This window comes from Somniosus microcephalus, chromosome 5 (assembly GCF_052327205.1).
Source record: "Somniosus microcephalus isolate GS21.2 chromosome 5, FLI_Smic_1.0, whole genome shotgun sequence".
Classification (NCBI taxonomy): Eukaryota; Metazoa; Chordata; class Chondrichthyes; order Squaliformes; family Somniosidae; genus Somniosus; species Somniosus microcephalus.
In genome coordinates, this window is record NC_140991.1 from 316,012,316 (window position 1) to 316,034,421 (window position 22,106).

Genomic DNA, 22,106 nt, shown 5'->3' on the forward strand with positions numbered 1-22,106 from the left:
ACTCAACCTCTCCTCATATGTCCATCCCCTCATCCCCGGGATTAACCGAGTGAACCTTCTTTGTACTGACTCGAGAGCAAGTATGTCTTTTAAGTATGGACACCAAAACTGTATGCAGTATTCCAGGTGCGGTCTCACCAATACCTTGTACAACTGAAGCAATACCTCCCTATTTTTATATTCTATCCCCCTAGCAATGAAAGCCAACATTCCATTGGCCTTCTTAATCACTTGCTGCACCTGCATACTAACCTTTTGAGTTTCGTGCACCAGGACCCCCAGATCCCTTTAGTACTTTCCAGTTTCTTGCCATTAAGATAATAACTTGCTCTACGATTTTTCCTGCCAAAGTGCATAACCTCACACTTTCCAGTATTGTATTCCATCTGCCAAATCTCTGCCCACTTACTTAGCCTGTCTATGTCCTCCTCACTCACTACTTTCCCTCCCATCTTAGTATCATCTGCAAACTTTGATATGTTACACTTGGTCCCCTCCTCCAAATCGTTAATATAGATTGTAAAGAGTTGGGGACCCAGCACTGACCCCTGTGGAACACCACTAGTTACTGATTGCCAGTCTGAGAATGAACCATTTATCCCAACTCTCTGCCTTCTGTTAGAGAGCCAATCCTCTATCCATGCCAGAATATTACCCCCAATCCCGTGATTTTTTATCTTAAGCAATAATCTTTTGTGTGGCACCTTGTCAAATGCCTTTTGGAAGTCTAAATACACTACGTCCACTGGTTCCCCTTTATCCACCCTATATGTTACTTCCTCAAAGAACTCCAGCAAATTTGTCAAACATGACTTCCCCTTCATAAAACCATGCTGACTTTGTCCTATTAAATTATGATTATCCAAATGTCCTGTTACTGTCTCCTTAATAATAGACTCCAATATTTTACCTACCACAGATGTTAGCCTATAATTTCCAGCCTTCTGTCTACTGCCCTTTTTAAATAAGGGCGTTACATTAGCAGTTTTCCAGTCTGCCGGGACCTTTGCTGAGTCCAGGGAGTTTTGGAAAATTATTACCAATGCATCCACAATCCCTACCGCCACTTCCCTCAAGACCCTAGGATGTAAGCCATCAGGTCCAGGTGATTTATCCGCCTTGAGTCCCATTATTTTACCGAGTACCACTTCCTTCGTGATTTTGATTGTGTTTAGCTCCTCCCGCCCCGTTTGTCCAGTGTTGGGATATTCTTAGTGTCCTCTACTGTAAAGACTGATACAAAATATTCATTGTGTTTTTGCCATCTCCATATTTCACACCATTAATTTCCCGGTCTCATCCTCTAAGGGACCAACATTTACTTTAGCCACCCTTTTTCTTTTTATATAACTACTAGCTGGGGGAGCCCGGCTTTGCCAGGGCTGTTTTGGGCCGGGCGGTTTAAATCGAGTGCGAGGCTTTGGGGCCTCTCTCTGTCCCTCTGTGAATCTGCTGCCGGGCAACATTTTAAATCGAGTCCCAGGCTTTTGGGCCCTGTCTGTGTCCCTCTCTCAATCTGCTGCCGGGCAACATTTCTACCTCTAAATACCTTGAAAGATGAAAGTGAAAGTACTTTAAAAAATAACAACATTTACCAAAAACGTTTTATAAGAGATACCAACTTTTTCAAAGCTGGATAGAGTAATTTGAGCTGGAAGCAGTGAAACAATGGCTGCCACATCCCTGAGATGAAAACGATTAGTCCCGCCCACACACACACACACCGACTGGCCAACCATCAGGGGACTGTACTGTAGGATTGGTCGACCCTTGACGTCAGTCAATCAATGCTAAGTAGCAGATAATGAGTTTAATTTTGAAAGTTTTTTTGCATAAGGCGCGAACAATTTTGGTCCGACCGAAAAGTAAATACGCTTACGACCGTCCCGGAAGCGTAAGCTTTCTTCGGAGGTAACGCGCGCGTAGGTACGCTCTATAACTTTCGAGCGCATAGCTGGACAGACAGACAGATCGACTCATTTATTATATATATAGATATAGATAGATAGATAGGTAAGAGATAAAAACTCTTATCTGTTTTTATGTTTTTATATTTTTTGCTAATTTACTTTCATAATCTATCTTCCCTTTCTTAATCAATCTTTTTGTTATTTTTTGCTGTCTTTTAAAGTTTTCCCAATCCTCTATCCTCCCACTAGATTTGGCTACCTTATATGCCCTTGTTTTTAGTCGAATACTATCCTTAATTTCTTTACTTAGCCACGGATGGCTGTCTTTTCTTTTACACCCTTTTCTTCTCAGTGGAATATATTTTTTTTGGAAGTTGTAAAATAACTCCTTAAATGTACACCACTGATCATGTATCGTCTTACCCTTTAATCTATTTTCCCAATCCACTCTACTCAATTCCACTCTCATACCTTCATAGTCTCCTTTATTCAAGCTTAGCACGCTTGTTTGAGATCCAACCTTCTCACCCTCTAATTGAATATGGAATTCAACCATGTTATGGTCACTCATTCCAAGGGGATCCTTTACTAGGACATTTTTAATTAATCCCGTCTCGTTACACAGGACCAGATCTAAGGTTGCTTGCCCCCTGGTCGGTTCAGTTACATACTGCTCAAGAAACCCATCCCGAATACACTCAATGAACTCATCCTCAAGGCAGCCCTGTCCAATTTGATTTGTCCAATTAATATGATAGTTAACATCCCCCATAATTATAGATGCTCCCTTATTACAAGCCTCAACTATTTCCTGATTGATACTCCGTCCAACAGAGTTGCCACTGTTCGGAGGCCTATAGACTACGCCCACTAGTGTTTTTTTCCCCCCTTATTATTCCTTACCTCCACCCAAACTGTTTCATTATCCTGATCTTTTGACCCAATATCATTTCTCTGTATTACAGTGATTCCTTCCTTTATTAACATAGCCACCCCACCTCCCCTTCCTTCCTGCCTGCCTGTCCTTCCTGATCGTTAAATAACCTGGTATGTTTAATTCCCAGGCATTGTCACCCTGCAGCCATGTTTCTGTAATGGCCACAAGATCATACCCATATGTAGTTATTTGTGCCATTAACTCGTCTATTTTGTTACGAATGCTATGTGCATTCAGATAGAGAACTTTCAAATATGTTTTGTGACACTTAGTTCCTGCTTTTGCCCTTTTTATTACTTTACCTTTTACTCCATACCTTCTGCCCCTTCCTGACACGCTCTGGTTTTTAATTTCCCCACTGCTACCTAAGTCTATGACCTTCTCTGTTGTCATTTTTATTATTTGCTCTCTAGGAGCCTCCCCCCCACTAGTTAGTTTAAAGCCCTCTCTACAGCCCTAGTTATATGATCCGCCAGGACTCTAGTCCCAGCACTGGCCAAGTGAAGCCCGTCCCAACGGAACAGCTCCCTCCTGCCCCAGTACTGGTGCCAGTGTCCCAGGAAGCAAAACCCATTTCTCCCACACCAGTCTTTGAGCCACGCATTTAACTCTCTAATTTTATTTGTCCTAGTCCAGAGATTATTACCCTTGAGGTTCTGTTTTTTAATTTGACCCCTAGCTGCTCATACTCCTTTTAACAGAACCGGCTTCCTAGTCCTATCTACGTCGTTTGTACCAACATGGACCACGACAACTGGATCCACCCCCTCCCACTGCAAGTTTCTTTCCAGCCCAGAGGAGATGTCCTTAACCCTGGCACCGGGTAGGCAACACAGCCTTCGGGACTCTCGCTCTCGGCTGCAGAGAACTCTATCTATCCCCCTAATAATACTATCCCCTACCACTACATTTCTATTTACTCCCCCCTCTTAAATGGCCCCCCGTTCCACAGTGCTGTGGCCAGGTTGCTCATCCTCCCTGCTCCTGTCCCCACAGGGAGTAAGAACCTCAAACCTGTTGGTCAAGGGCTGCGGCTCCTCCAGCTCTACCTCCTGGATCCCCGTACCTGCCTTACTCGTAGTCACACCGTCCTGTCCCTGACCATGGGCTACATCTGAATTACTTAACTTCATAGGTGTGACCACCTCCTGATACAGAGTCCAGGTACTTCTCCCCCTCCCTGATGAGCTGGAGTCTGAGCTTCAGACACTGCGACATCAACACAGAGCTGGAGTTCCTGTAGCAGCAGACACTTGTCACAGACGTAATCACCGGCTCCCACATCTTGCAACAGTAACACATCACCTGCTCTATTCTATGTAATTAATTAAATTTTTTATTGTTAGTTATGGACACCCTCTGCCCGATTTTAGATGCTAGTATCCCCTTTAATTAATTGGATTTAAATTAAATCAATCCCTCTAGTTACACCAGTTAAATGGTTTACCAACAGTCACTCTGCACCAGAAAGGCCTTGGTACACCACAGCAACCTTAAAAAGTATAAACCACAGACTTAAAAGTTTTAAAATGAGAGAAATACTCCAACCAATCACCTACCTGTTTTGTGGTGACGTCACACCTTGAATACTTTTTACCTCTCTCCTTGCCTGAGATTGGAGATTGGTGAGGCCTACCTGAGCCTCTGGGGCCTCTTGTAGTCGCTCTGCCGCACTGCTCCGCCTCCACCCGCTGCCGATGCTGCACTGAGGCCTACCTGAGCCTCTGGGGCCTCTTGTAGTCGCTCTGCCGCACTGCTCCGCCTCCACCCGCTGCCGATGCTGCACTGAGGCCTACCTGAGCCTCTGGGGCCTCTTGTAGTCGCTCTGCCGCACTGCTCCGCCTCCACCCGCTGCCGATGCTGCACTGAGGCCTACCTGAGCCTCTGGGGCCTCTTGTAGTCGCTCTGCCGCACTGCTCCGCCTCCACCCGCTGCCGATGCTGCACTGAGGCCTACCTGAGCCTCTGGGGCCTCTTGTAGTCGCGCTGCTCCGCCTCCACCCGCTGCCGCACTGAGGCCTACCTGAGCCTCTGGGGCCTCTTGTAGTCGCTCTGCTGCACTGCTCCGCCTCCACCCGCTGCCGATGCTGCACTGAGGCCTACCTGAGCCTCTGGGGCCTCTTGTAGTCGCTCTGCCGCACTGCTCCGCCTCCACCCGCTGCCGATGCTGCACTGAGGCCTACCTGAGCCTCAGGGGCCTCTTGTAGTCGCGCTGCTCCGCCTCCACCCGCTGCCGCACTGAGGCCTACCTGAGCCTCTGGGGCCTCTTGTCGTCGCTCTGCCGCGCTGCTCCGCCTCCTGCCGATGCCACACTGAGGCCTACCTGAGCCTCTGGGGCCTCAGGTAGTCGCTCTGTCTTAAATTTCAATTGACTGAAAATCCACAGCCTTCCAGGAGAGCTCCAGATTTCCACCACCCATTTACATTTAAAATATTCACCCATTTCCATTTTATGAATTCTGCTTTCGCCACTCCATGTCCCAACAACTTCTCTGTGTAAAGAAAGTCCTCCTTTTGGTGATGTCCTTAGCTGTGTCCTCTCGTGACCAACTCAGACCAGTGGCAATAGATTTTTCCGATTTATTTCATCAAAGGGCTTTGAACACCTCTATCAAATCTCTTCTTGCTCGTCTCTGTTCCAGTTAATGCAGCTCCAGTTTCTCAAGGCTATCCTCATCATTAAAGCTCTCAAACAGATCCTGCACCCCCTCCACAGCCTGGATATCCTTCCTATTACTTCCTTGAGTCTTCTGGACGCTGGAGGAATCGATGTCCTTGAGGTGCTGCCGAATTGCAGGTAAGTCCGTTCCCATCCTCGTCGCCACTGTAGTGTCCGTGTGTAGGTAAAGACACTGAAGACAGGAGTTGGTTCATAGGTATTTACTAAGCAAGTCTGGGGGGGGGTTCTAAAGGATATACACAATACACAGGCTTATATAGCCCAAGTGGCAATTACCGGCATTACGCACACCTGGGGCTCTTAAAGGCACATACACCACAATTCCTCCCCTTCTAGCTAACTAGTACATCATATTTTAAGTAATTATTAATTACATGTTATATGCAAAATAATATACATTGCTGTATTAATTAATTATAAGTTAGTCTCTCAGGAGGCTTCCTGACTCGGTCCGGATAACGCCTCGGGGGTGTAGTAGTTTCTGGTGGTGTAGTAGGTTCTTCTGGCAAGGCTGATTCGGCTTGAAGGCCAGTGTCGGGTTCATCGGGTTCCAGTATCACCGGATCGGAGGTAGATATGGGTATCTCTACTTCATCGTTAGATGTATAGCGTGGTGGTGTAGGTTGTCCCTTTTCGGATGACTTGATGATTTGGTCAGCATGGCGCCTTATTATGCTTTCTCCGATGTCCACGGTATACATCAGTGGTCCTAGTCGTGTGCAGATAGTTCCAGGCTGCCATTTCTCGGTACGGTAGTCCCGGGCCAAAACCGGTTGGCCTATCTGGAAGGCCCTAGTTGGCCTTTCATTCATGCCCTGAAACTGCCGGTTCTCCACGTCCCTTCGGATGTTGGGCTTGACCAAATCCAGCCGGCATCTTAGGTTTCTATTGTAGAACATCATGGCGGGAGTTTGGTTTGTAACCATATGTGTTGCATTCCTATATGCAAATAAGAAGTTATCCACCTTGTGCTGAAGTTTTATGTCTTCATTACCCATGGCCTTTATGGCCTTCTTAAAGGTCTGGACAAACCTTTCAGCCAATCCATTGGTGGCGGGATGGTATGGGGCGGACGTGTAGTGCTTTACCCCATTGTTCTTGAAGAACTTTCTGAATTCTTTGGACACAAATTGCGGTCCATTATCAGAACATATCTGTTCCGGCAGCCCATTCCTGGCAAATATGGTCCTTAATACTGTGATGGTTTTTTCCGTGGTGGTGGAGGACATCTTTATTACCTCCGGCCACTTGGAGTGTGCATCAACTGCGATTAAGAACATTGAGTCCATAAATGGACCAGCAAAGTCGATGTGCACCCTTTGCCAGGGAGATGAGGGCCACTCCCATGGATGTAGAGGGGCCTGTGGCGGAGCATTTTGGACCTTCTGGCATCCTAGGCAGCTCTTGGTCATGTCTTCGATGTCTCCATCGATACCTGGCCACCATACAAACGCCCTAGCTAGGTTCTTCATTTTCACTCCACCCAGATGCCCCTCGTGAAGCTCCTTTAGCACTTTATCCTGGAGTTTGGGTGGAATCACCACTCTGGATCCACACATCAAGGTTCCTCGGCACACTGACAGCTGTTCTCTTCTTTGCGAGAATGCTGGCAACAGTGGTTCGCCATGTGCTGGCCATCCCTTCATTGTTAAATCGTAGACCCGTGAGAGAGTAGGGTCATTTCTGGTCTCCCTTTCAATGGCAGAATTTGTCACCGGTAGACATTCCACTATGGTAGAGTGGAATATCTCTACTGGGTCTACTGTAGGTGCCTCTTCTATCGTTGGCAACGGCAGGCGCGATAAACCGTCAGCATTCCCATGCTGTTTTGACCCTTTGTATTCAATGTTGTATTGGTGTGCCCCTAGAAAAAGGGACCACCTCTGTAGTCTTTGTGCCGTCATAATGGGGACACCTTTCTTAGGGTTGAATATGGAGATGAGGGGTTGATGGTCAGTCAGCAAGGTAAATTTTTGTCCGTGTAGGTAATGGTTGAATTTCTTCACTCCCCATACCAGACTGAGTGCTTCCCTGTCTATCTGGGAATAGTTACGCTCAGCTGAGTTCAATGAGCGTGATGCAAAAGCTATCGGCCGTTCCGAGCCATCAGGGAATCTATGGGACAATACCGCTCCTATGCCGTAAGGGGATGCATCGCACGCTAGTCTGATTGGTAGTGATGGGTTGTAATGAGCCAAAACTTTCTCGGATGTGATTAAGTCTTTACATTTATGGAAGGCACGTTTACAGTCTTCGTTCCATTTCCAAATCACTCCTGTGCGTAGAAGATCATTAAGAGGGTGTAGAATAGTTGATAAGTTCGGTAAAAATTTATGATAGTAATTTATTAATCCCAGGAATGACCTCAATTGTGAAACATTTTCAGGTGCTGGGGCTTTTATAACTGCTTCAATTTTTTCAGGTGACTTATGCAACCCTTCCTTATTAATTATGTGGCCACAATATGATATCTGATTTTGGAAAAATTCGCACTTGGGGCGATTTGCTCGTAGGCCCCGTTCTTTCAGCCTAGTGAGCACCTGCTCCAAATTGGCACGGTGCTCGTTGTCGTTTTCTCCTGTTACAAGGATGTCGTCTAGGTAACACTGAGTCCCCGGAATCCCTTGCAGGACTTGCTCCATAGCTCTTTGCCAGATAGCTGGAGCTGATGCTACTCCAAAAACCAGTCGATTGTACTGGTACAGGCCTTTGTGTGTGTTTATTGTGAGATACTTTTTAGAGGTCTCCTCAACCTCCATCTGTAGATATGCCTGTGCCAAGTCAATTTTTGTGAAACGTTTTCCTCCGGATAGTGAGGCGAAAATATCTTCTATCCTCGGAAGAGGATACTGTACCGTGTGAAGGACCGGGTTTACAGTCACCTTAAAGTCCCCACAGATGCGAATTTTTTTCTGTTCCTCAGAGTTATTTTTCAATGCTTTTTTCATGACTGGAACGATGGGTGTTGCCCATTCGCTCCAATCTATTTTGGATAATACGCCTGCCTTTTCCAAATTCTCCAGCTCTGCCTCGACTGCCGGACGTATTGCGTGTGGCACCGGTCTTGCCTTAAAATTTTTTGGAATTGCTGCATCTTCCACTTTTATTGAGGCGGTGATGCCTTTCAAGGTTCCTAGTTTCTCTTGAAACACTTCTTTGGCGTTGGCCAAGATGTCTTTTAATCGTTCAGGTATGATGTCATCATTGTTTTTTTCCTTACTGGTCGCCGTCAGTGCCTGAATGGAGTGCCAGTCTAAACGTATCTTCCTTATCCATTCACGTCCCAACAACGGTGGACCACCATCTTGTAGAATGTATAAATACAACTTTTGTATTTCTTTGCCGTTGTATACCACAGGCACCCTTATTTTTCCTTTGGGGTAGACTTTCTGCCCCGTATATGTTTTTAAGATAATGGATGTGTCTTTTAGAGGTATATGCGAAAATAGCGCCTCGTAATCTCGTCGATTTATTACGGTTAGAGCTGATCCTGTATCTAGCTCCATTTTAACTGGGGACCCTGCTATTATGAGGGTAACCCAAATGGTCTGGTAATCTTCATTGGCAATTACATTATGTAATTTGAGAGAGCTTAGTCTCTTGTTTCCGGAGTCGCTATCGCTCTTCTGGTCTTTGGAGCTACTGTCCGTCATCATTTGTACCTTTCTGTGCTTTTCCTTATTGATTCTTTTCCCGTTAGTGGATTTTTTATTTTCAGATCGGCATACACGTGGAATGTGTCCCATCTTTCCGCATCGCCTGCATGCTTTTTCTTTGAACCAGCAATCCCTCTGGTCATGGTTGGATCTGCCGCAGCGATAACATCTCTCGAAACCCCGTGTCATTTTATGGGTGCAGAAGCCCTGTGGCCTTTGCTGTATCTTTGCCGCTCCTATTGCACTGAAAGCCTTGTCCAGTGTTAAATCTTTTCCAGAAGATACCTTTTTTTGTGTTTCTACACTTAGGGGATCGCAGATGAATTTGTCTTGCAGAGAATCTGCCAGTCCTGCCTCGAATTGGCAGTGTAGGGTATCAACAATCTCCTCAAAATTCTTGTCCATCGGTTCGGCTGGAGTGATTAAGTTGCGTAACAGCTTGTATGTTTCTGCGCCCATTAGATCCAGAAGCACTGAAGCTTTTTTTTCATCTTCTATTCCATTTGCGGTGCAAAACACCTCCACTCTTTCTACATATGTGGTCCAATCCTCTATCTTGTTATCAATATTGCCAAAGTTAGGCTCTGTTTCGTTATCAACAGCATCAATATTGCCAGACTTAGGCATTTCAAAAAAGATATGGCGCTTCCCGTGCTTTTTTCTCTCTCTCTCTAGCAACGATATGGCGCTTCCTGCGCTTTCCCGCCGCTGCTACCGATAACAACGCTGTTTTACTGTGGTTTCCGTTTATTCACTGTTGGAGACTCGTTCCCGACGGAGGTCTAAACGCTGACCTGCTTGCCGCGCCGGCCGTCTCCCGAGTGCACCCTCCCAGTCCGTTATTGCTTGCCTCCGATTTCGCTGCCTGTCTCAGCTGTAGAGCCCGCTGCTGGAGCTCCAGCCTGACGCCCAGGAAGGATTAGCGCAGTACCTGCCACCAGCTTGGCCAGCTGGTGAAACCACAGTTTCTATTACTTCCTTGAGTCTTCTGGACGCTGGAGGAATCGATGTCCTTGAGGTGCTGCCGAATTGCAGGTAAGTCCGTTCCCATCCTCGTCGCCACTGTAGTGTCCGTGTGTAGGTAAAGACACTGAAGACAGGAGTTGGTTCATAGGTATTTACTAAGCAAGTCTGGGGGGGGGGGGGGTTCTAAAGGATATACACAATACACAGGCTTATATAGCCCAAGTGGCAATTACCGGCATTACGCACACCTGGGGCTCTTAAAGGCACATACACCACAGATCACCTCATTTCTTCACATTGGATTGTCAAAAATGCTAACTGACGCACAAGAAGTGTTCCAAGAGGGACTCGGAACACTAAAAGGCATAACAGCGACGATCAAAATAGAGGAAAATGCAAACCCAAAGTTTTTTTTAAGGCCAGACTGGCGCCTTATGCGATCCGCCCAGCCGTCGAAGCAGAGCTGGAAGGTTTGGAACGTTCTGGAGTATTGTCCAAAGTGGACTGGGCTACACCCATCGTTCCTGTAATGAAGAAGTCGTTGAGTAATACGCCTGGGCAACCAAAGAAGATTCGCATCTGTGGGAACTTTAAGGTGACAGTGAACCCAGTCCTTCACACGGTACAATATCCGCTTCCGAGGATTGAAGATATTTTCGCCTCGCTATCTGGAGGAAAACGCTTCACTAAGATTGATCTGGCCCAGGCGTACCTGCAAATGGACGTAGAAGAAGCCTCGAAACAGTACCTCACGATCAACACTCACAAAGGTCTCTACCAATACAACCGCCTGGTGTTCGGGGTAACATCAGCTCCGGCTATTTGGCAAAGGGCAATGGATCAAGTCCTGCAAGGGATTCCAGGGACCCAGTGTTATTTGGACGACATCCTGGTCACAGGCGAAAATGACAGTGATCACCTCGCCAACTTGGAGCAGGTGCTCACTAGATTGAAGGAATATGGGCTCCGAGCTAATCGCCACAAATGCGAGTTTTTCCAGAAGCAGATCTCGTATTGTGGCCACGTTATTGATGAAGAGGGGTTATATAAGTCCCCTGAAAAGATTGAGGCAGTAGTCAAGGCTCCAGCACCGGAAAATGTGTCACAACTGAGGTCGTTCCTCGGGCTGGTGAACTACTACCATAAGTTCTTGCCGAATTTGTCTACGTTACTACACCCACTGAACACCCTACTGCAAACGGGGGTACCTTGGAAGTGGAATGGCGAATGTAAACGAGTTTTCCAGAAGTGCAAAGAATTGATCACATCAAAAGAGGTGTTGGCTCATTTCAACCCAGCACTACCAATTCGGTTGGCGTGTGATGCATCACCCTATGGTATTGGAGCGGTGCTGTCGCACAAATTCCCGGACGGCTTGGAGAGGCTAGTAGCCTTTGCGTCTCGGTCACTAACCTCAGCCGAGCGTAACTACGCCCAGATTGACAGGGAGGCCCTCAGCCTAGTGTGGGGAGTGAAAAAGTTCAACCACTATCTGCACGGGCAGAAGTTCACCTTGCTGACTGACCACAACCACTTGTCTCCATCTTTAATCCAAAGAAGGGCGTTCCGGTGATGACTGCGCAACGGCTACAAAGATGGTCCCTTTTTCTAGGGGCGAACCAATATGAAATCAAGTATAAGGGCATGGAAACGCTGATGGGCTATCACGCCTGCCACTGCCTACTGCGGAGGAAGCACCAGCAGTGGACCCTGTCGAAATATTTTATTCGACTATAATTGAACGCTTGCCAGTAACTAGCGCGGATATAGAGGAGACCCGAAATGACCCAACACTGTCTCGGGTATATGATTTGACGGTGAAGGCCAACACATGGCAACTCACTGTTGCCAGCATTCTCATCCAGAAGAGAACAGCTGTCAGTATGCCAGGGGACCTTGATGTGTGGATTACGAGTGGTAATTCCACCCAAGTTAAGGGAGAGTGTGCTCAATGAGCTTCACGAAGGCCATCTGGGAGGGGTGAAAATGAAAAGCCTTGCTAGGGCTTATGTGTGGTGGCCGGGGATCGATCAGCAAATCGAGGACCTGACAAAAAGCTGCTCAGGATGCCAGAAGGTCCAAAATGCACCACCACATGCCCCTCTACACCCATGGGAGTGGCCCTCCTCTCCATGGCAACGGGTGCATATTGATTTTGCTGGTCCATTCATGGACTCAATGTTCTTAATAGCCGTGTATGCGCACTCGAAATGGCCTGAGGTGATCAAAATGTCTTCCACCACCACGGAGAAAACGATTGCAGTCCTACGGACCATATTTGCCAGGAACGGCTTGCCAGAGCAGATTTGCTCTGATAACAGACCACAGTTTGTGTCCGAAGAGTTTCGGAAATTTATGAGAAGGAATGGGGTAAGGCATTACACATCCGCCCCGTATCATCCAGCCACAAATGGATTGGCTGAGAGGTTCGTACAAACCTTTAAAAAGGCCGTAAGGGCCATGTGCGATGACGACATTCCACTGCAGCATAAGGTGGACAATTTCCTGTTAGCCGACAGAAATGCAACACATGCAGTTACCAACCAGACCCCGGCCATGATGTTCTTTAACCGAAGGTTGAGATCTCGTCTGGATTTGCTCAGACCAAATGTACGAAGAAATGTTGAGAATAAGCAATTCCAGCACATCAATGAGAAGCCGATAAGGAGCTTCAATGTAGGGCAACCAGTCTTGGCCCGCGACTACCGAACAAGAGAAATGGCAACCAGGAACGATATGCACACGGCAGGGGCCACTAATGTACACAGTGAATGTTGGGGAGAACATTGTGAGACGCCATGTCGACCAGATCCTAGCGTCACAGGAACGAGTCAACCCCATGTCTCGCGTACCTGGTAATGAACACGACATACAGGTAGCATCTACCCCAGAAACAGTAGCATCGGAAGCTGATGAACCAACCGACGACAGGGGGCCAGAATCGCCTCCGCACCAAGAGCAAGACACTCAGGAAGCCGCCCCAAAGACTGAATTTATAAATGGACTATTTTCAGTTAATGTTGCATGTTAAAAGTGTTAGTTGTTAAATGAATGTTATGGTACTGTTAATCTAAAAGGGGAGGAATTGTAGTGTATGTACCTTTAAGGGGTGAGCTACTTTTTACAGCTCCTGTATACTGTAGTACCGGCAGTGACCACACCTGTATATAACCCTGAGTAGGGAGCTGTACTGTTTAGTTTTAGAGCAACCCTCATCCAGTAAACACCTGTTGATTGTTCCTCTGCAGTCTCTGTCGATTATTTGAAGGACACACTACCTAAAGATTCACGGATTCAACATGGATCACATCCATCATCCCTATGTCCTCACATTTACCCATGCTCCCCATTTGTGTGCAAATTGATATTACTACTCTATCCTTGATTAGATTAATATACAACAACGTGTATTTGTATAGCACCTTTAACGTAGTAAAATGTCCCAAGGCGCTGCACAGGAATATTAGAAGACAAAAAATTTGACACCGAGCCACATAAGGATAAATTAGGGCAGGTGACCGAAAGCTTGGTCCAAGAGGTCGGTTTTAAGGAGTGTCTTAAAGGAGGAGGGGTTTAGGGAGGGAATTCCAGAGCTTAGGGCCCATGCAACAGAAGGCACGGCCACCAAAGGTTGAGCGATTTATAATCGGGGATGCTCAAAAGGGCAGAATTAGAGGAAAGCAGATATCTTGGGGGTGGGGGGGTTGTGGGGCTGAAGATTACAGAGATAGGGAGGGGCGAGGCCATGGAGGGATTTGAAAACAAGGATGAGAATTTTGAAATCGTGGCGCTGCTTAACCAGGAGCCAATGTACGCATCACAACTGTTGAATAATTAGACTGTAATTTTAATTGGGGCAGGGACAGGTAACCAGTAATATACAGGACAAAATAACTTTTCTACTAACTGATCATTTTCTTAATCTTGAAAACAGTGGGTTCAAAATATTATTGGAATAGGCTGAACATACTGTAACATCTAGTGAGAAAACCGTAAGAGAAGGTGCACCTTGTGCTGTTTAAACACAGGAGAGAAACTAGTTCATGACATTTGCTGTATCTTTTGTCCAAATTCATTTCATATATAGGCGAGGAACATGTAGATCAGATTCACCACCAATAGCCTTTGCAAGATTTTAAATGTGAATTCTACCAACCATACTACCATTTCCGGGAATCTAAGGGAGGCCGGAGGGAACAAGGCATTATCCATTTTTCAGATGAGATAATGAACATGAAACTGGTATTCATTAAGCCTCAGTGATCATGCAGCTATCTACAGTAAACTTGTATATATTTCCCCTTACCGTGTAATATCAGGCATTGCAAGGGGACAGCGCAGGAGCTGATTTAGATAGATTCCAATTAAAAGACAGCTCTGCCACTGACAGAAGACATGAGCCATATCGATATCCAGATTCCCCATCTGCTGCTTTCTGTGTCTCAGCCGGGACAGTCTGTCGTACACCATTCGAACACCCTTCTCCTCAGAGCTCACGTTACCTAGGCAGGTTTGATTGGATACGTAAATAATTAGTCATGCTCCCTCCGAGTTCCCCAGCAATTACTTATCATTTCCATTGTTAGATGACGTTCACAGAATGGTCACGGAGTATCCCAAATTACACCCGTATATCGGGCCACTGAAACCCTGTGACTGCTTTTGGGGCTGCCATCAAAGATTCCCCTAAGAATTAAGTCAGACCCCATCATTTAATGTTAACCCTTATTCTAGAATATTGGTCTTTATGACTAAAGTTACAAAAACTATTCTATAAATTTCCCATTAAATGATTATTTAGAACGAGCAAAAGGCCCCGGATTTGACTCCCACGATGTGCTTGAGTTTGCTGGTCTCGGCCGGGGCAGCACACGGGGTATTATAACTGCTCTGGACATCTCTGGATTTGGAGGGGGGGGCGGGGGGGAGATGGGAAAATGAGACGGTTGCTGCTTCCAAGTGATATCCAGTGACCTCTCTCGGAAAGCACATGACGGATGTCAGGCAAGAACAGACTAGGGTTGGCTTTAATGGTCAAGAGCCTGCTGACAATCAGTCTCGGCTCCCGGATGGAAATGCCCATTCGAGGTCTGGCCAGTGCGGATAGAACAGTACCCCAGCAAGAGTCACCACCTGGCGATGGGGATAAAAGAAAACTGGCATTACTTCAAAGGATTTAATCCTCCATACCTCCCAACAGCATTAAGATGTCTTGAGGATATTATGGTGCTATGTAAATGCATGTTGTCTCTCTCCCTCTTATACACCATTAAGGAATAGGGGGTAAACCACTCTGAAGAAGTCAGTCCATTCTACATCTGTCAATAACACTTGACAGCAACAAAGAGGTGACTGATTGCAGCACAGATCAACTTTTCCCCTTTTTTATCCAGGCCAGTAAAGAAAGGGAGAAGTGAAAAGATGAAAGAAGGGGACCAGCTTTTCCAGATCGTGAACTCAGTGTAGAGAAATTGTGATGGGAAACCAGTATCATGCAACCCCTGTGGTGCAGCGCTAATGTACGAGTGTACTTCACCACCGAATCACGTCACTTTGATTTACAATATACTGACACAGAAGTGCTATTAACACAGGCTTTCTTTCCACATCTATTTACCTGGCGTGTGCATTATTTTATGCAATTCTCCAGTTACAATGGAAAGCAGCAGAGCCTGAAGGTGGTGCAGAGTCACCTTGGGTTCAGCATGCGCTACCCAGTAGCAGGTTACAGCAACTGTTAACTGCAGGTGAGCTGGCACGGACTGCACATCAGGTTTCGCTTTCAGAGTGTCCAATAGAAAGCTGATCCTGTCTGACATAGAAAGCTGCAAAAGATAACGCGTATGATCAAACCAATCCACTTAGACGGGACTCAGCTCAGCTTTAATTCTTAATCTACAGAATGGTTTACTGCCTAATATTTTGGGATCAGGAAGGTTTTTTATTATTAAACTGGAATACATAGAAGATAGGAGCAGGAGTAGGCCATTCGGTCCCTCGAGCCTGCTCCGCCATTCAATGCAATTATGGCTGATCATCCAAATTCAGTACCCGGTCCCTGCTTTCTCCCCATATCCCGTGATCCCTTTAGCCTCAAGAAATATATCCAACTCCTTCTTGAATATATTTAATGAATTGGCCTCCACTGCCTTCTGTGCTAGAGAATTCCACAGGTTCACCACTCTCTGGGTGAAGAAATTCCTCCTCATCTCTGTCCTAAATGGTTTACCCCTTATCCTTAGACTGACCCCTGGTTCTGGACTCCCCCGCCATCGGGAACATCCTTCCTGCATCTAGTCTGTCCAGTCCTGTTAGAATTTTATAAGTTTCATAGAAACATAGAAGATAGGAGCAGGAGTAGGCCCTTCGAGCCTGCTCCGCCATTCAATGAGATCATGGCTGATCATTCAAATTCAGTGCCCTGTCCCTGCCTTCTCCCCATATCCCTTGATCCCTTTAGCCTTAAGAATTATATCTAACTCTTTCTTGAATATATTTAATGAACTGCCCTCTGTGGCAGAGAATTCCACAGGTTCACCACTCTCTGGGTGAAGAAATTCCTCCTCATTTCAGTCCTAAATGTCCTACCCCTTAGACTATGACCCCTGGTTCTGGACTCCCTGACCATCAGGAACATCCTTCCAACATCTAGTCTGTCCAGGCCTGACAGAATTTTATAGGTTTCGATGAGATCCCCTCTCAATCTTCTAAACTCCAGTGAGTATAAGCCCAATCGTCCCAATCTCTCCTCATACGTCATTCCTGCCATCCCAGGTATCAGCCTGGTGAATCTTCGCTGCACTCCTTCCATGGCAAGAACGTCCTTCCTCAGATAAGGCGACCAAAACTGCACACAATACTCAAGGTGCGGTCTCACCAAGGCCCTGTACAACTGTAGCAAGACATCCTTGTTCCTGTACTCGAACCCTCTTGCTACGAAGGCCAACATACCATTTGCCTTCTTAACCGCCTGCTGCACCTGCATGCTTACCTTCAGCAACTGGTGCACAAGAACACCCAGGTCTCTTTGCACTTCCCCTTCTCCCAATCTATTGCCATTCAAATAATAATGTGCCTTCCTGTTTTTGCCACCAAAGTGGATAACTTCACATTTATCCACATTATAGTGCATTTGCCATGTTTCTGCCCAATCACCTAACCTGTCCAAATCGTACTGGAGTTTCACGACATCCTCCTCACAGCTTACCCTCCCACCCAGTTTTGTGTCGTCTGCAAATTTGGAGATATTACATCCAATTCCCTCGTCCAGATCATTAATATATATTGTGAACAGCTGGGGTCCTAGGACCGATCCTTGCGGTACCCCACTAGTCACTGCCTGCCACTCAGAAAACGACCCGTTTATTCCAACTCTTTGCTTTCTGTCCGCCAACCAGTTCTCTATCCAAGTCAATACCTTGCCCCCAATCCCATGTGCCTTAATTTTGCACGCTAATCTCTTATGTGGGACCTTATCGAAAGCCTTCTGAAAGTCCAAATACACCACATCCACTGGTTCTCCCATATCTATTTTACCAGTTACATCCTCAAAAAATTCCAGTAGATTAATCAAGCATGATTTACCTTTTGTAAATCCATGTTGACTTTGTCCAATCCTGTCACTGCTTTCCAAGTGCTCTGCTATTACATCTTTTATAATGGACTCTAGCATTTTCCCCACCACCGATGTCAGGCTTACCGGTCTATAATTCCCCGCTTTTTCTCTGCCACCTTTTTTGAATAGTAGGGTAACATTAGCTACCCTCCAATCCATGGGTACTGTTCCAGAGTCTATTGAGTTCTGGAAGATGACCAGCAATGCATCTACTATTTCCAGGGCCACTTCCTTAAGTACCCTGGGATGTAGATTATCAGGCCCTGGGGATTTATCGGCCTTCAGTCCCATCAATTTTCCTAACACCATTTCCCTACAAATACTGATTTCTGTCAGTTCCACCCTTTCATCAGACCCTATGTTCCCCGGTATTTCTGGCAGGTTATTTGTGTCCTCCTTTGTGAAGACAGAACCAAAATATGTATTTAGTTGGTCTGCCATTTCTTTGTTCCCCATTATAAATTCCCCCGACTCTGACTGCAAGGGACCTACGCTTGACTTCACCAATCTTTTTCTCTTCACATATCTATAAAAGCTTTTACAGTCAGTTTTTATGTTCCCTGCAAGCTTACTCTCATATTCTATTTTCCCTTTCTTAATTAATCCCTTTGTCCTCCTTTGTTGAATCCTGAACTGCTCCCAATCCTCAGGATTATTGCTATTTCTGGCCAATTTGTATGTCCTCTCCTTGGATCTTATGCTATCCCTAATTTCCCTTGTTACCCACGGTTGAGTCACCTTTTTTGTTTTATTTTTATGTCAAACTGGGATGAACAACTTCTGTAGTTCATCCATTTGGTCTTTGAATGTTTGCCATTGCCTATCCACCGTCAACCCTTTGAGTGCCACTCCCCAATCAATCCTACCCAACTCGCTCCTCAGACCATCGTAGTTTCCTTTATTTAAATTGAGGACCCTTGTTTTTGAGTCAACTACTTCATTCTCCATCTTAATGAAGAATTCGATCATATTATGATCGCTCCGACCCAAGGGGCCTCTCGTACAACAAGATTGCTAATTAATCCCTTCTCGTTACATAATACCCAGTCTAAGATGGCCTGATCTCTGGTTGGTTCCTCGACATATTGGTCCAGGAAACCATCCCGTAAACACTCCAGGAATTCCTCCTCCACAGTATTTTTACCAATTTGGTTAGCCCAATCTATATGTAGATTAAAGTCACCCATGATGACTGCTGTGCCCTTATTGCACGCTTCTTTAATTTCCCTTTTAATGCCATCCCCAACCTCCGCCTTACTGTTTGGAGGTCTATATACCACTCCCACTAATGTTTTTTTCCCCTTAGTATTCCACATCATCAGAGCTAATATCCTTCATTACAATTGTGTTAATCCCTTCTTTAACCAGTAATGCTACCCCACCTCCCTTTCCTTTTTGCCTATCTTGAGTTCCCAGTCTTGGCCGTCCTTGAGCCACGTTTCCGTAATCCCAACCAAATCATATTCGTTTACCTCTATTTGCGCAGCCAATTCATCCACCTTATTACAAATGCTCCTCGCATTAAGACACAAAGCCTTCAGGCTTGTTTTTTTAACGCTCTTAGACCTATTAGAATTATTTACTGTGGCCATGTTTGATTTAAACCGTTGATTTCTGTGACTGCCACTTTTGTTTTTCTCCTTCCTATCTTTTGCTTTTATCCTCATTTCCCTTTCCTCTGTCTCCCTGCTCAGGTTCCCAACCCCCTTCCATTTTAGTTTAAACCCTCCCCCACAGCACTAGCAAACAAACCCCCTAGGACATCGGTTCCAGCCCTGCCCAGGTGCAGACCGTCCGGTTTGAACTGGTCCCACCTCCCCCAGAACCGGTTCCAATGTCCCAGGAACTTGAATCCCTCCCCCTGGCACCATTCCTCTAGCCACGTATTCATCTGAAGTATCCTTCTATTTCCACTCTGACTAGCACGTGGCACTGGTAGCAATCCTGAGATTACTACCTTTGAGGTCCTGTTTTTTAAATTTACCTCCTAACTCCCTATATTCCGCTTTTAGGACCTCATCCTGCTTTTTACCTACATCGTTGGTGCCTATATGCACCACGACAACTGGCTGTTCACCCTCCCCTTCCAAGATGTTCTGCAGCCGCTCGGAGACATCCTTGACCCTTGCACCAGGGAGGCAACACACCATCCTGGAGTCTCGTTTGCGGCCACAGAAACGCCTATCTATTCCGCTTACAATTGAATCCCCTATTACTATAGCTCTACCACTCTTTTTCCTCCCATTCTGTGCAGCAGAGCCACCCCTGGTGCCAGGAAGTTGGCTGCTGCTGCCTTCCTCTGATAAGCCATCTCCCCCCACAGTACTCAAAGTGGTGTATCTGTTGGAGAGGGGGATGGCCACAGGGGACCCCTGCACTACCTGCCTGCACCTAGTACTCTGCCTGTTGGTCACCCGTTCCCTTTCTTCCTGTCTAAACTCTACCTGTGGTGTGTCCAACTCCCTCAATGATATCCCCTCTCATTCTTCTAAACTCCAGCGAGTACAAGCCCAATCGACCCAATCTCTCCTCATACGTCATTCCTGCCATCCCAGGTATCAGTCTGGTGAATCTTCGCTGTACTCTCTCCATGGCAAGAACATCCTTCCTCAGATAAGGCAACCAAAACTACACACAATACTCAAGAAGTAACAACAGAAAATGCTGGAAAAACTCAGCAGGTCAGGCAACATCCGTGGAGAGAAATTTGAGTTGACGTTTCGGGTCGAACCCTTCTTCAAAACTGGAAAGAAAAGAAAATAGATCGAAGGCAGGGCTGCGATCGGACAAAGAAGTGAAAGAGACAAAAGAAGTAGAAGAGACAATAAAAGGTGTTCGAAGCCAGACAAGATGGTAATAGGCTGAGATTAGGTGTGAAGTGTGCTGGCAGGGCAAGAGATAGCTGCCAGGTGGGAGAGAGAAACAAAAGGAAAGGGGGGGGGGGAAAGGAAAAATTACAGGTAAAAAATTAATGGGGGCCGAGGTTATGATCTGAAATTGTTGAACTCGATATTGAGTCCGGAAGGCTGTAAAGTGCCTAATCGGAAGATGAGGTGCTGTTCGAGTTTACGTTGAGCTTCCGTGGAACAATGCAAGAGGCCAAGGACGGTGAGGTCCGAGTGGGAATGGAGCGGTGAATTAAAATGACAGGCGACCGGAAGCTCGGGGTCACCCTTACGGACTGAGCGGAGGTGTTCCGCAAAGCGGTCACCCAATCTGCGTTTGGTCTCCCCAATGTAGAGGAGACCGCATCGTGAGCAGCGAATACAGTATACTAGATTGCAAGAAGTACAAGTAAATCGCTGTTTCACCTGGAAGGGGTGTTTGGGGCCCTGGACAGTGGGAAGGGGGGAGGTATAGGGGCAGGTGTTACATCTCCTCCGCTTGCACGGGAAGGTGCCAGGCGAAGGGGAAGGGCTGTTTGGGGTGATAGAGGACTGGACTAGGGTGTCTCGGAGGGAGCGGTCCCTACGGAATGCTGAAAGGGGAGGGGAAGGGAAGATATGTTTGGTGGTGGGATCACTTTGGAGGTAGCGGAAATGCCGGAGGATGATCCGTTGAATGTGGAGGCTGGTGGGGTGAAAGGTGAGGACAAGGGGAACCCTATCGTGGTTCCGGGAGGGAGGGGCAGGGGTGAGGGCAGAAGTGCAGGAGATAGAACTGACACGGTCAAGGGCAGTGTCAACCACGGTAGAGGGGAATCCTCGGTTGTGGAAAAAGGAGGACATGTCTGAAGCACTGGTGTGGAAGGTGGCATCGTCGGAGCAGATGCGGTGGGAGACGGAGAAACTGGGAGAATGGAATAGAGTCCTTACAGGAAGCGGGGTGGGAGGAAGTGTAGTCCAGGTAGCTGTGGGAGTCAGTGGGCTTGTAGTGAATATTGGTCGATAACCTATCCCCAGAGATGGAGACGGAGAAGTCGAGGAAGGGAAGGGAAGAGTCAGAGATGGACCATGTGAAGGTGAGGGAAGGGTGGAAATTGGAGGCAAGGTGGATGAAATTGTCTAGTTCAGGGCGAGAGCAGGAAACGGCACCGATAGTCATCAATGTATCGGGAAAAAGAGGTGAGGGAGGGGACCCGAGTAGGACTGGAACAAAGATTGTTCCACATAGCCCACGAAAAGGCAGGCATAGCTAGGACCCATGCGGGTACCCATGGCAACACCTTTGATTTGGAGGAAATGAGTGGAGTTAAAGGAGAAGTTGTTCAATGCGAGAACAAGTTCAGCCAGGCGGAGGAGGGTGGTGGTGGATGGGGACTGGTTGGGCCTCTGTTCGGGTGGATGCGGGGAGGATGTTCCCGATGATGGGTGAAACTAGAACTAGGGGGCATAGTCTTAGAC

At 46.7% G+C, this 22,106-nt stretch overlaps 1 protein-coding gene across 2 annotated transcripts in view; it reads right to left on the reverse strand.

Moving 5' to 3' along the window:
* The window catches only part of aste1b (asteroid structure-specific endonuclease 1b), a 44,301-nt gene that overhangs the window by 3,518 nt on the left and 18,677 nt on the right, over positions 1 to 22,106 (reverse strand). For both annotated transcript variants that reach the window (XM_085989282.1, XM_085989283.1), the window contains exons 3-4: positions 15,766 to 15,973; positions 14,455 to 14,650 (exon numbers count right to left, since the gene is read on the reverse strand). In XM_085989282.1, coding sequence (XP_085845408.1) covers positions 14,455 to 14,650; positions 15,766 to 15,973 — 404 coding nt within the window. The remainder of the gene's footprint in view (positions 1 to 14,454; positions 14,651 to 15,765; positions 15,974 to 22,106) is intronic.